This window comes from Poecilia reticulata, chromosome 16 (assembly GCF_904066995.2).
Source record: "Poecilia reticulata chromosome 16, P_reticulata-male-v2, whole genome shotgun sequence".
Taxonomy (NCBI): domain Eukaryota; kingdom Metazoa; phylum Chordata; class Actinopteri; order Cyprinodontiformes; family Poeciliidae; genus Poecilia; species Poecilia reticulata.
Window position 1 is genome coordinate 4,415,909 of NC_088845.1, and position 18,117 is coordinate 4,434,025.

At 40.6% G+C, this 18,117-nt stretch overlaps 1 protein-coding gene across 1 annotated transcript in view; it reads right to left on the bottom strand.

Annotated features, from left to right (window-relative positions):
- bmper (BMP binding endothelial regulator) overlaps window positions 1-7,199 on the bottom strand; it is a 44,468-nt gene extending 37,269 nt beyond the window's left edge. Inside the window, exon 1 of the mRNA XM_008430846.2 lies at window positions 6,350-7,199. Within this exon, the coding sequence (XP_008429068.1) occupies window positions 6,350-6,458 (109 nt within the window). The 5' untranslated portion in view covers window positions 6,459-7,199. The remainder of the gene's footprint in view (window positions 1-6,349) is intronic.
- Window positions 7,200-18,117: the final 10,918 nt, after the last annotated feature.

Sequence of the window (18,117 nt, forward strand, 5' to 3'; positions counted from 1 at the left end):
GCCCTTTTACATTGTCCATGGGTTCCAGCCACCCATCTTCTCTATTCAAGAGAGGGAGGCCAAGGTCCCCTCCGCTCACGCTGCAGCTATGCGGTGCCACGGATCTGGAGGAGAGCCAGGAGGACCCTGGTCAAGATGTCCGAGGTGCAGTCCAGATCTGCCAATCGGCACCGTGTCCCGGCACCCACCTACAGTGTTGGCCAGAAGGTCTGGCTGTCATCCAAGGATCTCCCCCTACGGGTGGAGAGTCGGAAGTTGGCACCCCGTTTCATTGGTCCTTTCCCCATCTCCAAGGTTGTGAACCCAGCAGCAGTCCGCCTACAGCTGCCCCGTTCTATGAGGGTTCATCCCACATTCCATGTGTCGCGGGTCAAACCCTACACCTCACCTCGCCTTGAGCCTGCTTCCAGACCCTCCCGCCCACCCGGTTCCTGGATGGGGACCCCATCTACACCGTGCGGCGCATCCTCCGGTCCAGGAGAAGGGACGTGGCCTCCATTACCTGGTTGACTGGGAGGGATATGGACCAGAGAACGGTCCTGGATTCCTGGTCGCTTCGTCATCGACAAGACTCTCCTGAGGGACTTTCACCGCCTCCATCCTGATGAGCCTAAGGGTCCGTCAGGAGCCGGACCTTAGGAGGGGGGTACTGTCATGTTTCTGGCCCGTCTGCCTGCTATGTTTCTCTCCTCTGTACTCCTCATCAAGCTCATCTGGTTCACCTGCATGCTGCTGCGCTGGAGCACAATCAGGCTCATGTCTTCCACCTGTTCTCCAGCAGTTATATCAGCTCTCAGGCAGGCAGACGGTGCCAGATTTTTGAAAGCCATCGATGAGTAGATATCCAGCGTTCTTCCTGACCTGACCACGATCACGAACACATTTTGACCCTTGGATTTCCCTGCCTTGCCTTGCCCACGTCGGATTCTTCACTGGCTTCTGTTTTCTGGTCTCGACCCTGTTTCTGCCTTTTGACCTCTGCCTCCTGCCTCGCCCTTGGATTTGTCTGCCTGAGATTGCCTGCTAGTACTGGACCTTTTTTCCGTGACCTGACCACTGCTCTTCGCCCAACCCTCAGATACGTTTGTCTGGTCCTGTCTGTCCTAAACCCTGTGCCTCCCAGTCCTGTGCCACTTGTCTTTTCCACTGTGCTACCTGGATCCCTCATCCCCCACAACCCCAGGAAGGTTAGTGATCTTTTCCCTTACAGACTTTTGGCCTTCCCCTCCTACCTACAACCCTCTAACCTGATTCTCTGTCCTCAGAGGTTCCTGCTCCTGGCTCGTGGTTCCCCGTCCCTATAACCCGGTTCTCAATAAAGACCTTATTGATTTTACTCTGTGTCTGACTGAAATTTCGGGTCCTCAGGTCTGAACGTTACATTTCTATGGTCACCTCAGTTCCAGACTGAAAATTTAAAACAGGAATGTCCAGCTCTATTCCCCAACAGCTGTCATCCTGCAACTTTTAGATGCATCCCTGCTCCAACATACCTGAATCAAATGAATGACTCACTACCAGTTCTCTGCAGAGGTGAATGACAGATGAGGTAATTCAATCATTCAATAAAAGTTTGTTGGAGAAGGAATACGTCCAAAAGTGGCAGGACAGTAGTTCTTGAAAACTAGAGTTGGACACCCACGATCAGATTGTCTCAACAGAAGTGGCCAAAGCCTTGTGAAATGTTATAGGAGAACACAAAGTCCTCTGGAAATGAGGAAAGAGAGGGCTGTACAAAGTTTTAACAGCAGGGGTGCCAATGAGTGTGGCACCACTAATTCTGGTGAAAACAATTATTTACTTAAATTCAATCCCCCTCCCCGACTAAACATATTCTCTCAAATAAAAGTTGATGCTCCCTACTTTTCCAGTGTGAAATCCTGCTACTGCAATAAAATATTTAGTATTTTAAAGATTTTTATACACTTTTCACCCATGAGACCAATAAGAGTGGAAGTTGCTGTAAATGATGTTTAACTTTAGTGGCAGTTCTGACCAAATTGTCCTCTCTGGGGAATCTATGTAGAATAAAAGCCAATAATTCCCATTGTGATTCGTGTAAACATCTGATTCTGAATCACGCAGCCAATGCAATCAAACTGTCGTGTTTTCAAGAGGCTTCCATCACTTTGACTCCCTGATGTAAAACCTTCATTCCCAGTTCGCAATAAATGACTTCAGTTTGCATAAGGGCTGTGTATTAATATTGATTTTGCGATATATATCAATATTTTCTTTCCTAGAAAAAAATCGATATTCATCCGCAAGTATCGTAACATCCAACTGTCACCTTGCTCACTCACTGCTTGCTTCACCGGTTTGTACAGTTTGTACTGTTTCAATTAAAAGAAGCATGTTTTCTCACCACTTCTTTAATTCATTTTGTTCAGCCGTCGACTTTAAGTCTGTGTCCAACCAGAGCCAGGTAGTTGGTGCTTTTAATCAGTTTTCAGTTAAATTAATTCAATCCAACTCTATAACAGTCACAAAATGTCACCAAAATCACTCTGTCCCTCTAAAATCTTTCAGAAAATCGCAAAGGTGCATTGAATTGTATTGTTTGCTGAATATCGCAATATATATCGTATTGTGAGCAGAATATCGTGTATAGTATTGTATCGTGAGATTATTGTATCAATACAGCCCTAGTTTGCATCGCTGCTTCTTACGTAGGGGATTAACAGAGTCTCCATCAAGAAAGCTTACAGTTAATCCGAGATCTACTTACAGAGTGATGAAAATCACAATATTCTCCAGGAAGTCATGCTGCTACATAGACACTGTAAGGTTAAAACATTTTGAGCAACACCGGGTCATTTCTTTTTATCTTTGCGCTGTAACCTCTGACCTGATGTCTCTTCAGTTTGAGTAAATTATGATAGATCAGGAGTTAACCATTTCCTGAACCCACATCCCAAACTAAAGCAATGTGTACATAGTTTGAGTCGGACCGATATTCAGCATTTAAAGGGGAGATTTTCAGGTCATTCACTGATCTGTGACTGCAATAAACAAAATGTATGGCAATCAGACGATGCGGTCTGTTCACATTAACAATACTGATTAAAAACTGGACCTTACGTAACAGCTGTACGTGTTTTCTATCATCCGTAGTGGAGGGATTCCTGTAGTAACGAGTCGTGCTGTCTGACTTCGGCAGTAAAATCCAGCCTGTGGATTCGGGCAGAGCAGACAAACCCTGCCGACTCCACCACCACTGTAAAATTTACAACCTTCGAGCATAATTAAAATTGCAGGGTTGTAAGTGTTAGGGGGGGTAAACGAGGGCGGGGAGGCACTGGGGATCCGTCTGGGACCCAAAAACTCTTAGCGTCTTGTTATTCAGCTGTTGTGTTTGTCTTTTTCTCACAGATTTCTGCAAAGGTTACGTTGATTTTACCTCAGACCTATACACTCATCAAGCTGAGCAAATTATTTACATTCTCTGACCTTTATTTAACCAGGACATCAATAAAGATTAAAATCTCCTTCTTACATTAAACTGAAACTACCTCGAGCAGAACAGAAAAAAAGAACCAAAGATGGCAGAAAATAATGGGATAATGCTAATTACTTAAAAATATAACCTTTCTTCACTGGTTGCTCATAAAGGGGGTGTTGATCTTATTTCAACTGCTCCTTTTTTCTACATCCCACTGAGGCGCTTAAACTTGTTAAAGAAGGGAATCTGAAAAAGGAATCGACTGAGAAAACTAAATGAACTACAGGTGGGAGAATTTAACCCTACAGTTCTGGAGGGTAAAGAAAACCACATAAAAACATATTTTTCAAGGGGAAGAATTCAGACAGTTGTAAGGAAAAAATAATGAGAACAAGAGGCCATCACCTCAGTTAACATATAGATATGCGCTGCTTTTTCAACACATATGAGCAAAACCAGTTTTGTGACCAGTTTTAGGTTGCTGCTTTTGAGACTTACGAATAAAGGATTAAAATTTGTACAGTTCTATTTAAAATCTCCAGCATTTTAATGTTTCATTGCACAAGTCAAACGTTACATTTTGCGGTCAATCTCTGGTTTCAGGATGTTTTCATACAATAGTGTTGAACTCCAAATAACTCAAAGTTGTTGATTTTTAACAGATTAATGCATTAATAATCTTTTAAACTTTATTTGAGGCGTTGGGGTAAATTTCACCAATTTAGTTGTGCAAACAGTTGGATTTAAATTATTCATTCAGGTGCTCTGTTGTGAAGTGCATTTAGACCAGAAATGTTGTACTTTTGATCACAACACAATCCTGCAGAGAACAGAATGACCTTCATTTCCACCTGCTGCGCTGCCACGCTGTTTAAGTGTACCATGATAAACTGCTCCAGGTCTCGTTGGGCCGAGGTTGGGTCTACTTTTTGTCATTTGGTAACTGTAAATCTCAGCAAACAATAGAGAACTCTGAGGTTCCCCAGGGCTCTATTCTTAGACTCCTTCTACTTAACATCTGTTGCTCAGATTATGTTTCTCTTGCTGCATTTCTATGCTGATGAGACACAAATTGATATTTTTGAGACTGCGTATGACCGCAGTACCTTACAGTCTCTGAACCAGTTTGTCTAAATAATCAAGGAGTGAATGGGCAAGGAATCCCACCAGCTTTATGAAAACACAGAAGGTATCGTTTTTCAGCCCAAAAGTATAAGAAACACAGGTATCAGTGATGCTAAAAAAAAAATCAACCCCACAACATATATAACAACCTTGGTGTCATTACGGACTCAAACTTGAATTCTATCAATCACATAAAATCTCAATGTTTTTCTGTCAGCACAGGATGCAAAAAACTTGTGCATAATTCTGTGTTTGGCAAGTTATATTTTTATGAAGGTGTCTCTAACAAATAAAGAAATAGTATAAATAGCATAAGGAGTTAATGAGGCAGGTGCAGCTCATAAATCCCTGGCCAACATTAGGAAAATGGATCCTAAAGAACTGGTTTCCTGTTCATAAAATGATAGATTTCAAAATGATTTTAATGATCTTAAGGTTGCGGAAATGATAATTCAGAGATGTTGGTCAAGTATGATCAATTTTGACCCTTCAGCTCATCTGAGTGATAATCATTCAGGGTTCCCAGGACCAGAAATAAAACTCCTCAGTCTTGGAACCAGAAAACCTGATATGTGCAGAAAGTGTTGCCTGCTTTAAATCACATTGTTATTTATCTGCCCAAATTTTAATTGTTTTGTGTCAACGAAGGCCCATCTGATGCATATTTTACCCTCATCTTCATGTGTTGGAGTCAGACAGAGGGATAGCTGCCAAAAAGTGGAGGACACATAAAAATTATTTTCGAGTTTGGATCTCGGAAGCCCTAAGTTGGTCCCGACAGCTTCTGGTCTTTATATCCTTGGAATTAAAACACATCAACTAAGCCAGATTGAGTTTTGGAAACCAGAAGAAAAATAACTAAATGAATCTGCAGGATTTTCAGATTATTAAAAGCTGCAGAGACGCGCAAGTCCTATCAGTCGTGAAGCTGTCAAGAATCCCGCAACACTTCATCAATTTTTCATCCACTCTGCATCTCACTCTCTAAAACCTCTGCAGTGCTGCAAAAACGTGGATGTCAGACGAAGAGCAAGCGTTCAACAAAAACAGAGACGCAGGAAAGTCTTGAGGATGAAGGACAGAAAAGCCGTTCAATCTTCACAGCCTGTTTTTAACTAAAAAACGATGTAATTAGAACTCTCCAAGTGGCACAAACTATAATTTCAGCAAAGATCACAAGTTAACAGGGACCTTTTATCCTGAACATTGAAATTATTGAGTCTTTTTTTTTTTTTAAAGTTATTAAGTAAGTAGTACAGAAATGTTAATGTACGCGCGATGGAAGAGTGAAATAAAACACAAACTTCATTCCTTCCCCAGGACGCAGAGGGGATGATTTTGGAGAAGCTTCATAAGCTGGTGTCATCGTTCCTGATTCTCCGTGAAGTTCTAAGAATTCAATTATCTTGTAAAATTGTGATTCACACTTAAAGATTAAGACAACAAATTGGCTGTGTCTTACCGAATCAAACACCATGCGACTCTCTGTCATAAATAAACGTGTTCAACCAGGATCTTGTTTATGTGTTGATTCCCATGGTGATCATGCGCCGACCTGCAGGCGAATGCCGAAAGATCGTACCCAGAACTTCGCCGCTAAATTACCGCTGATGAAAAACACCGAGAGGCAGCAGCGCGGCTCCGGGGTTGGTGCGCTGGAGGCAGCAGGAGCGCAGAGACGCGGCAGCAGACTAAATAACCAGCGGTTTGCAGGAGATTTTCTTACGCTCAGTGGGTGTTGTGATGTGTTATTATGAAGCCATTTGATCCCTTTAATCTTACCTGTAATTAGCGGAGAGGAAGAGCGGGGCGTTTGTAGAAGCCACAAAAAGCAGAGGAAAAACCTACAGGTGGACCGGGAGGAAGGGTTCAAGCAGAGGGGCGACATCATCGGTTTGCTCCAGGAAGACACGACCAAAAAGTTTGGATACACAAAAATATTCCAATAAAAAACAAACAAACAAACAAAAAAAAAACTAAGGATCAGAAGTCCACAAGAGTCTGTCTTGCAACCAGCAGAGAGACTCCCCAGTTTGTTAGCTTGCTCTGAAATGCGGAGCGACAATCAGACAGACGCGCGGTAATGACAGCGACATTAAAATGACAAAGACGCGCCTGCAGGCAGGAGACAGCGCGTCTGCACAGGTTCTGCAGGGGAAACTGGGTCCATTGTGAGATTAAAGTCATTTATGAGGAAAAGAACAGCCACAAATCCAGTTAATTAGTGTCCTTAGAGAAGCCGTGGAGCGCACTGAGCCTTAAAAATAGTAGTAGTGGGGAAAAACAATCTTAAATCTGAGGCGTCAATCCAAACATTCCGTTTTACGCACTGATGCTCGATGTTTGTCTGTTCAGGACTGCACGCAGCCTCCGTGTCTGCGCGGTGTTAAAAGCCGACCTGCTTCCACTCCTCCTCTGACATTAAAGCGGACCTCTGGTGTCGGAGCGCACCACGGAGCCAGAAAGTCCTGCCTCCTCTGCGCAGCCCGGGACCTCCCTCCCTCCCTCTGGCTTCCAGACCTCTGCGAACCTCCGTCAGACGCAGTCTGTGGTCCGCTGCTTCAGATCTGCAGCTCCACGCCTCAGTTTGTTTCTGCCGCCGAGTTTTTAATAATGACAGCGGATCGGCTTCTGTTCGCCAGCTACTGAACCTCTGCGCTAAAAGAAACTAAAAACTAAAACCGTATGGCTTCCAGAAATAAACAAAGTCCCCCCTATAAATATTTAGTGTTTTGATTAATATACATTTACATATTTTGAATTGCAATATTTACATAATGAGCTATATACAACAGCAAAGTAAAACTTGATATGTTGGTCAATTTTGCAAAAGAGGGACAGTATTTCAGTATTATAGGAATATATTCATTTCAGAATTTTTATGTAAATTATGATTACCGTAATCATTTCCTCAGCTAGGTGCCAGAATAAGAATTCGATTTTTTTGTATTACTTTATTTAAAGTTAGAATCTTAGATGCGCTTAGATTAATGTGCCCTGATATTGACGTCATGGTTTTGTAAGCTTCTGACAGGTTAGTTTACAAATTTTCAGTTAAATAAAAGGAACCAATTCATCACTTCCTGGTGTGCCATCATGGGAAAAAACAACAAAATAAGCCAAGATATCAGAAAGAGAAAAATGCAGACAAGTGTTCACGTACCTTCAGATTTCTGAAAGAGCTACAGTTAATTATTCAAACAATTTTCTGCTGCAAATCTCTTCCAGCCATCATAATCTTCAGGAAGAAAACTGGTAATCTGCCCCACAAACAAATGCAAAAGGCCTTAGGAAAATGGTGGTTGGAGCAGGACATGTCATTCCACATTAAAACAAGTCCTGCTCTTACATGGGCTGGAAGGCGGCTCACTGAAGAAGAAGTCTGTGGTTCTTCCAAAAGTGAAAAACTGGAATACAGTGTGGAAATGTGACTTGAAGGAAGAGCTTTGATGTGATCTAATGACACTAAAATTGAAAATGTTCTGGCATTTAGAAAATAGAAATAATTTTTATAGCCGACTTAGGACAGCAAAAGTTTAGTGTGGTTTGAAGTTAGTAAGGACAAAAAAAATGTGTGCTTCACCCATATTCTTGTAAAAATATTAACTTAAAGGGTTTTTTTTTTTCTTTTAAAGCTTTTTTTATCATTAGAATTATTTTTTGATCAGCTCTAATAGCAACATACTTATTAAAACTCCTGAAACTCCAATATAATTTTTGGATTTGTTGTACCAGCCCAAATGTTCTGTGGCCCCAGCTGACCAGCCTTCACCAAACTTTGTGTGGCCCCAGAAAAATGAAGTGTGCAAACCCACTTCCAACAAGCTACTTACTAAGAGCATGTATTTCTGACTTGATTTCAAATATTCATGAACAGGTTGCTGCTTTGTTCAAAGAATTTTAATGATAAGGTAGAAATAATCATATGACTTGATAATAATATGCTTTTAACCTTACCAACAACTCTCCTGTCTCATTTCATGGTTTTATCCTCCACTGGCTGCTGTTCCAGTTGAAAGAAGTTTGATTTATTCCCATTTGGTTTGGCCACCTGTTCTTAGACCTCCATGTGTTTTCAAAGTCGTCTTTATGCTTCTATGGTCCTATTATTTTAAAATTTGATTTCAGCTTTGTTTAAAATAATCTAATTTGTGTTTGAAGTTCCTAAGAGTTTAAAGATATTAAGCATGTTGTTAATAACAGTGAGGGAGGTGGGAGGTGCTAGATTTTTGCTCTAGTTGTGAAATAAGGAATATATGTGGAAATTTGAAAACAAAACAGCTTTTAGAAGATTTCTGTTTTGTAGAGTTTTTAAATTTCAGTCAACATAGAATAAAATGCACTAAGCTCTATAAGTTCTTGTGTTGTTTCTGCATTTGACATGCATTACCTTAATAATGGGCGTCATATGTTTCTTGAAAATGTATGTCAGAAAATCAAGACCTGATCAACCAAAGCAGATTCATGGATCTTTCTTGTGGGTAGCCACTGAACTGATGGCTGCCAGTCCTTTATCACCTTCTCTCAACATGTTGCACCAATTTTATTTTTTAGTTTGCATCCAACATCCTGTTTAGTTGCTAATGATCGATATCTTGTGACTAGCTGCTGCTTCTCCGCATCAACAGGAAGAATCCGAGGTGGTCCAAGAATCTGATCCCACTCGCAGAAACTGTTGGACTCTTTTTCACTTTTGAGCTCCATAGAGTCAGAAAGGGAAGTCAGAGTTTCTGTGTCATTGAACGGTGGAAGAATGAATGGACAGATGTTGCATCATTCACCCTGAATCATTAAATCTGAACTATGGACATGTTTCAGTTTCACTGCAATTGATTTAGCTAGTTTAGTCAACTGACTCCTTTTGATGTGGAGAAGCAGAGGCTTTACTTTGGTTTCCCTCCAGATGACGGAGCTCCTCACCTTTTCTCTAAGGCTGAGTCCAGCCATCCTGAGGAAGCTCATTTTACTCACCATCAGTTTAGTAATTTATTAATGGAGATTTTAGATTTCCCAAGAAACCGAAGTCTCATTTTTAGCCCAGTTAACATTTTTAATCTTCTTTGTTTGATCACAGATTGTAAACTATGCTCTTTTGTTTTTCTAACTAAACAGTGGTTTTAGTATTATTAATCTACAACACATACTAGGGTCGTGGTAGATAGAAGAACAGGAGTGAACTTTTGCCAGAAACTAAGTTTCAAAAGTCAAACATTTTTGGCTTTTGAAAATCCAAGTTTCTCCAAGTTTCTTCTTGCAAATTTTTAACTGTTGAAGCTCAAACTTTTCCTCTTTATTTTTTATGTTTTAGGAAATTTCTTTGTATAATCTTGTTTAGTGGAAATGTACTCCTCCTTTTCTCCCTACGGTCGTACACCGTTGTACTGATCCGATCTCTGTCCCCCCCAAAGAAATAATTGATTCCAATGTTTCATTATTTGTCTTTGTTTTTAACAAATGGTTGAATAATTTTTAACAAAACTTCTGCCTGTTTCAGTCTTAGTTGCTTTTCTTCCTTAGATACAAATAAACTCAGCGTTTCTGAAACCGAGTTGCGTCTTTGCTTTGCCATAAAAATGCATATTATTCTGCTATGGTTGTTTAAGGAATGAGAAGCTCCTGTTACTAATACTATTTTTGGCAAAGTTCACTATATTAATGTTATGAAACTGATCTTCCTCAATGGTCATGTCGCAGCAAAATATGAGACAGGCAATGTTACAAAGGCAAAAACACGGCATTGAGAGGAGATAGAGGGAAACTGACTGGCTGACAAAGCAAGAGGCTTCTCCAAACTCAACATGCTGTTTCACAATGCAAATTTAAGCACCGTGTTCTTATAAATCAGCAGGCTGGAGACAACATTTAAGTTGTTTCTGACACACAAGGCAGGCTGCCTGACTCTGCTGCCGTGTTTGTGTGCGTCTGGCCTCTTTAAAGTGAAACCCATCAGAAGCTCAGACGGGGAGGAAAAGCGAGTCTTCAAAGAAATAATTAGGACCCACCCAGCAGCTTTTAACTGAGTGTCAGTTGCTGCACGCTGGAAGCACCACAGGGCTGGCTGAGGTGTGAGTGTGTGAAGAAGAGACGGCTACAGGGAGGCTCAAAGGAAACTGGCTCTGTGATGTAAAGAGAAGAAAATGAAAGCTTACGTTTTAAGAAGAAAGAGACAATGTGAAGAAAGAAAACATAAGAAAAGCACCATGCCTTATGGCAAATGGGTTATAGGAATATTAACCACTAGATGGCAACAGAGAAAGGTTGGGGGATTTGACCTGATCTGACCACAAGCTTCTCACATGCTATGTAGCCAGAAAACTTTCACACATGGTCACATAAACGTGGAAGGATGAAAGAAGAGGGACACTAAATCCATGCCTGTGGATTCTGGGGTCAGTGACATGAAGGTGGAAATATGTGTGGCAGAAAAACACTTGTCTCTTGAAATGGAGATTTCACAATTGTTGAAAATATGACTAAACTTTCTGAGACAAGTCATCCAAAAAATGAGAAGAAAAACCATGATATAAAATGGAGTTCCACTTTTTTTTTTACTTCTATTTTGTCCCAACTGTTTCTAAAACAACACAAGTACTTAAAAAACACACCCAGCCATTTTTAGAAATACATTACTGTTTTTTTTGTGTCTGGAAAATGAGCCATTTCAAAAACCTTTCGATTGTTAAGCCACATTAGATCACCTAGCATCCCCAGCTGAGCTCAATTGATCAGCTGGTTTCACCACTGCAGGCAGGCGCTGTACAATGGCTGCTGTAAAAAGGGAAAGACGCGTGTTTTGTTGTTGACTTATCATTCAACAACCAATTGCTGCATTCTTGTGTTTTTCAAAGATGTACAGTTGTATAATTGCACTTCTGTTTGCAACCATTTTCACACGCAAGTGTAAATGCTGAGTTGAGTCATTAGTAGCTTATTTAGAGTAAAAGTTACAAGAGACCCTAAAACAGCAAATTTTGAAAAGAGCTCAAAATAGGCAGAAGTGAGTAGACTCAAATCTCATGATCTAAGATTGATTTTGTGCAAAAAGTTTGATAAACGTGTTCTGTAGTCCACAGACCTTTCCTAACCTGTTCAAGGAAGCACATTTAAAGTAAATTACATTTGAGAAGTGGCAATTTTAAGACTATAGATTTGTAGGGAATGTTCCTTTTTGGGTTGTCTTAATCATGTGGGAATTACCTGAGGTCATGACACTTTGTAATGTTTCTACTGTCTGCAGACGGGAGCTGGAGCTCCCAGCGGCTCTGAGGCTAAAGCCCCCTGCAGCCGGTGGGACGCTGTAGGGGGGAGAAGTTGGACTGGCTCTTTAAACATTGGAACGTGAGTTTAAATTGAATTTCTAGTCATGGGTTCTGGCATCAGAAGAGTCCACAGAGTAAGGGAAGCACTTTCCCACAAAGAGTGAACATAAAGCTCAGAGTTGATTCATCCAACACAAACTTGGCTGCTACATTTTAAATAAAAGCTTCATGTGAACTCACAGTATGCAGACAGCTGCCACTAGGGCATCATTTGTCATTTTATATTAGAGTAAAGAATAAATGGAAGGCTCTTTAATCAGATTTAAAAACTAAATAAAAACACGAAATGCAGCTTTACAATTAATTTCTTTAGGTGGAGATGGAAAGTATGACTGTGAAAGGAAGATGCATTTAGAAACAAATATTTACTAGAGAACAATAAAAATGCACAAAAATATATAAAAAATTTGCTATGAAGCAGCAACTCTCTCTGTGCTCTACATTCATATTTAATAGACATCCACCTGCCTGTCTATTAAACATGCAACTGCATTAATCTATTAACACAGAAAGAAATGCTGTCTGCATTTGATCAGCTGACTGCATGTTGCTATTTCTATGGAAATTCTGCAAACACGTCAAAAATGTATTTGTAGCTTTCTCATGTATCATATTAGTGCTTTTGGCCAGTTTCCACATTGTAAATTAATTCCACTTCAGGACAAAAGTTAGTTATCTCAATTAGTTGAGTAATATGTCTGACTGGGTGAACATCCTCAGTCAGACAGAGTTGGGTGGAGCTACGCAATAAAAACAAATTGCATCATTTAACTGTTCACAGTTTACATCCCTGTAAGTGAGAAAATTTTAGATATTCAAGATGTTTATGGAGCTTTTTATGAATGACCTCTTATTTTCTCAACACACACCACCACCCTGGAAACTGGATATAAAGTGTAAATGAGCTTCGCAGAAGCTCAGACGCTTTGAGCGCGTAACCGTGCTGATTTGTCTGCTTCCATCAGAGGTCACGTCAAGATGTTTTCAAATTAATGTAGAACCTTTGGGATCTATCATACTGCGGGCTTTACAAGCTTTTTGCAGGGGCACGGCCCCAGACTTAATCTTTTGGCCCGTCTCCCTGCAGTCGGACAGAAGCCACGTATTTGCAGGAAAGGACGGTTCACAGGAAGGAAGCCAGGAATGCTTTTCTTTCAGGTTTCATGGGCCCAGAGGTCATGAAAGTCATACAGCACATAACTGACTTTTTAAAACCTCAGCTCAAGTAAGAAAAAGAAAAACAGTTAAATTGCTGCAGAGGGGAAGGGAAAGGGGGTTTCCCTCTGTGATTTTGAGAAAGCTCAGTTTTCAGATCGTTACCTCCAGCTCTGGACCGAGACTGGAAAGTGGGCAAAGTGTCTCACAAGCAATGTCCTCCTTACATCGAATGAACATGGAAAACACGTTCAGACTATTGATCCATTCAGGGCCATAACAATAATTTAATAACTAGTGATTTGATAAGCTGAAAAACTCCTTCAGATGATAACCTCACTGTTGTAAATCTCTCAGGAGTGTAACCGTAAAGCAGTAATAAAGAACTGAGTCGACAACATGTAAAATATCGAATAAATGGACCTGGAAAGGCACACCCCTACCTCAGGCTGTATTTAAGGCAGCAACAGATTGAACTGTGAACTTCAGCTTCCTTTAACGCCTTCACAGCTGCATCCAATCAGGCAATTAACATGCTGCAGTCCAAGAACCACCCAAACATTTAGCCAAGCAGTGATTCACAACAGTTGGAAGGTCAGAAAGTAATTGAGGAGAACATTTATCTTCACATATGATAAAACCTTATGGACAGTTTTTCCTACAAGGAACAGGAAGTCAGGATAAATATCTGTGAAGCAGCAGCCCAGACATCCACCCAGCCGGTTTGAAGCAGTCCGATCTGAAGACTCTGCTTCATCCGGCAATGTATTCTTTTATTGTTTTCTTTTATTGATCCGCTCTGTATTTGAAATTTATGTCCAGAGATAATCTCCTTTCATACTTCCCACAGTTAAAGTATGAGCCTTCAGTTTTTATAGCTTTGAAAGCGATAAGGAGAGACACAGAGAGCAATAAGATGTTGCAACAAAACTTACGGAAATGTGGAGCAAAACACTGTAAAAAGAGAGAAAGGAAGGAAGAGAGGACGGATGGTTGCATGGATGGATAGATGGATGGATGGAGGACAGAATAATTTTTTTTAAAATAAGGTAGGAAATAAAGACTGAAAATGAAAAAATTCCATTTTGATGATATTTTTGAAAAATAAGTTGCAGATCCAAATCTTCCCAAGGAACGACGTACATATTTTTATAAAATCCATAAATAAGAAGGGCAATGAACAGCAGATGATGTCATACAAGTCTTTTCAATAAGAACAAATAACCTTAAAAAGAAAGCAACAAAAGTGTAATTATGTAAATATGAATTTATCCTTGAGCATAGATTAAATTAGATCCTGGATCCTGTGTCTCTACAGAAGCTGCATTCTAAATGTCCTAAATTGATAAATACTTAGATATAAAGGTTTCTATGGTAAATACCTAAACCAATATTTAACAGATCATCCTAATCAAATGAAACATTAGGTAGGAATGACGACATCATAGGCAAAAGAAATATATATTGCAGAAAGATAAAAATGTTGATGCTGTTTACTGGAATAAAAGCATAACTTTGTAATGCTACTGAGAAAACTAGGTAATTTTCTCAAAACATGGGATCAGCATCATGCAAACACACAAAAAAGGAAGGAGAATCTATTCATCTTTTAAAATTAAAAACTCCTGAACCTGCATCAAATCTGAAGCAAGAGAAGCACAGTGCCACAATTATCTAATCCATCATGTTTACACCTTAAACCCGGTGAGACGAGCATAAGCTGCGAAATAAAACCCAGAGAATGACATGTGCGCCTCTAAATCCAGCCGCTGCTTATCCAGGCCGCTGCTGAGGATCTGCAGCTTTCTGATTGTTGACATCTTGTTTGAGGTTCTCGTAACAGCTGGGTGTGTGCAGCCTGGTCCCAAAGTTCAGGTGATTTACTGGACACAAGTATGAAACCTGGGAGAAGTTGGTGAATCTAAAAGGCAAGGAAGAAACTGAAGCAACCAAAAATCATAAAGAAGTAAATTGAGTTAAAAAAACAACAGCACTGAATGTTTAATCTCTTAAGCTACTTCAATATGTTTCAAGACTTTACTGAGAAAATCCTCAGTTACTGGGCTGAGAAGAAAAAGATGGTTTTAGAAAAAAGATTTTGTAACATTTCCAATGAAGGAACAATGATGTCCTCCTACCCAGAGACACACTCCACCAGAGGGGGCATTCACTCCAGCTGAGGGGGCATTCACTCCACCTGAGGGGGCATTCACTCCAGGTGAGGTGGCATTCACTCCAGGTGAGGTGGCATTCACTCCAGGTGAGGGGGCATTCACTCCAGGTGAGGGTGCATTCACTCCAGGTGAGGGTGCCTTCACTCCAGGTGAGGTGGCATTCACTCCAGGTGAGGGTGCCTTCACTCCAGGTGAGGGTGCATTCACTCCAGGTGAGGGGGCATTCACTCCAGGTGAGGGGGCATTCACTCCAGGTGAGGGGGCATTCACTCCAGGTGAGGGTGCATTCACTCCAGGTGAGGGGGCATTCACTCCAGGTGAGGGGGCATTCACTCCAGGTGAGGGTGCATTCACTCCAGGTGAGGGGGCATTCACTCCAGGTGAGGGGGCATTCACTCCAGGTGAGGGGGCATTCACTCCAGGTGAGGGGGCATTCACTCCAGGTGAGGGTGCATTCACTCCAGGTGAGGGGGCATTCACTCCAGGTGAGGGTGCATTCACTCCAGGTGAGGGGGCATTCACTCCAGGTGAGGTGGCATTCACTCCAGGTGAGGGGGCATTCACTCCAGGTGAGGGGGCATTCACTCCAGGTGAGGGGGCATTCACTCCAGGTGAGGTGGCATTCACTCCAGGTGAGGGGGCATTTACTCCAGGTGAGGGTGCATTCACTCCAGCTGAGGGGGCATTCACTCCAGCCCTGTTTAGCCCACTTCAATTGAACTTTTGTTTGTTTGACTAGAAAGTCCAGTTCTTTTGACGAGGTGTGAATACGTAATTGAGTTCTGATGCAAACCAAAAAGCAAACTCTGGTCGTCCTACAAATGATTTCGGTTTGGTTGAAGTGAACTGGTGCGGTTCGAATGCATGTGAATGCCAAGAGAACTGGAGACTGCTCCAAAAGGAAGAGGTGGACAACAACACAGGGCATTCTGGGTAAATGCAACCAAAACAAACATGTGAGTCTATTGCTAGAAGGAGAAATGGCTAGTGGTGTTTTTCCAAAGACATAAAAGAAATCTTTCAACTAAAACCTGATTCAACTCCATTTTGTGTTCACTTTGTGGTGAAGGAAGATGTGCTCAGTGTGTTCTTCACTGAGCACATCTTCACAGAGGTTTTTCTGACATTTCCTCCAGTAGTTCTTAGGGCAGTGCTCCCACAGGCGAGGGTGGGACCAGGTTGATGAAAGGGTTTGGTTTGTTTGACGCAGTGTGGTGTGAAAGTGAACCACACCAGCAACTGAACCAAGTTTACCAGGCGATTAGTTGTGAAAACACCTGAGGACTAAGTCCAGCCTCCCTTCAGCAGAAGCTCATTTGTGTCTCATTTGTTTGGCTTTCATCCATATTTCATGAACGTACAAGAATTTGTTCTATGGCTTTTAATGCAATTGATCCAAAACAATAGAAAGTTGGCTTTGTTGCTGTACTCTCTTTACCTCAACAGACCAGGACTGTAACAAATGACTGAAGACCCGACCCATGCATCCATCTTTATATTTATCCATCATCACACTTAACACTAAGATACTTGATAGGCTCTGACTGATTCAGGGTTGAGGGAGCCAGGCTCATTTTATTCAAGTTTTTATTTTAGGATGTTTTACTCAAACTATAGGGTTGATTATTATTATTATTATTATTATTATTATTATTATTATTTTGCATAAAATCCACAAACTACAAAAGACATTCAAGAGAGTCTGAGAGAAATGTGGGGATTTTAAGATAAACTTAATTTATTAAATTATTTACACAAAATTGTAATTGATGGATTTGAATTCTTTACATGACTTAAAGAAATCTGGTTTGCCTAGATTTCTGAGGCAAACCAGATGTTTTTGAATAATTTTAAGCTCGAACAACTTTCATGAACTGAGATTTGCGAAAAACTGCTTGGAGGATGAAAGATTTGTATGGATTTGTGTCTTACTAGGCAGACCTTTAAAAAAGTTCAACATCCAAGAATAAGTTTCTGTCAGTGAAGAAAGATCTAAAGTGAGCTGAAATATGTATAAAAAACCAAAACAAACATGGCAGTTTTGTGAAGGTTGATGGATGGAGTGGTGCAGAAAGAAAAGAAGCAAATGTATAAAGCTAACAAAGACGATGAAAGAAGATAACAGAAGTCATCAGAAAGCAATTTTTAAGGTCGCAGGGAGGAAATGAAAATCTAAAGTTTAAAAAACTGTCAAAACAAGAAGTGGACTGAGGATGAAAGATGAAAAGAAAGCAGAAAATCCAAAAGGAACCAAAAGACAAGAAAAAACAACAGAACTTCAGGGTATGAGATGGTTGTAAATGGAAGAAATTTAGCAGCGTTAAACACAGTGAAGAAAGGGTTTTGTTTGATAGTGAGATATTATGAGCTGAGACAGAAATAAAAACATTTACCAAAAAAGAGAAAGAAAAACTAAAAGCAGGGGAGTGTAACTTCATCTGCAGGGCTCTTCAATGCACACCTTCTGTTGGCGGCTGCCAAATTAAACAGACATGACTTTGTTTTCACACCTACAACCTGTAGCTGATGCTGCTTTTATAGTCAAAAAGAAAAAAATAAGTTACATTAAAAGTCTGCAGACAGCCGTGTTCATCAGGTTGATGACGGTTCTCAGGAGTTGTTTGAATAAAAAGTTCCCTCTACCTATGAGAGACGATGGAAAACTGGGAAATCGAACATGTGCTTCAGTAAAAAGGTCAGATCCAAAATTAATTTTTGACTTAAATTTAAATTCTAAAGGCTAAAAAGATAACTATCATTTATCAAGTTAATAAAATAACCCTGTCTTGTTTTGCCAGCATACAAAATAAATTCAGACAAAAATATACTTACAGCTCTTGAACCAGTGCAGCTGGAGGCCATGGGGAAATGATTGCTCAGAGTTAATATATATTTAAGATGT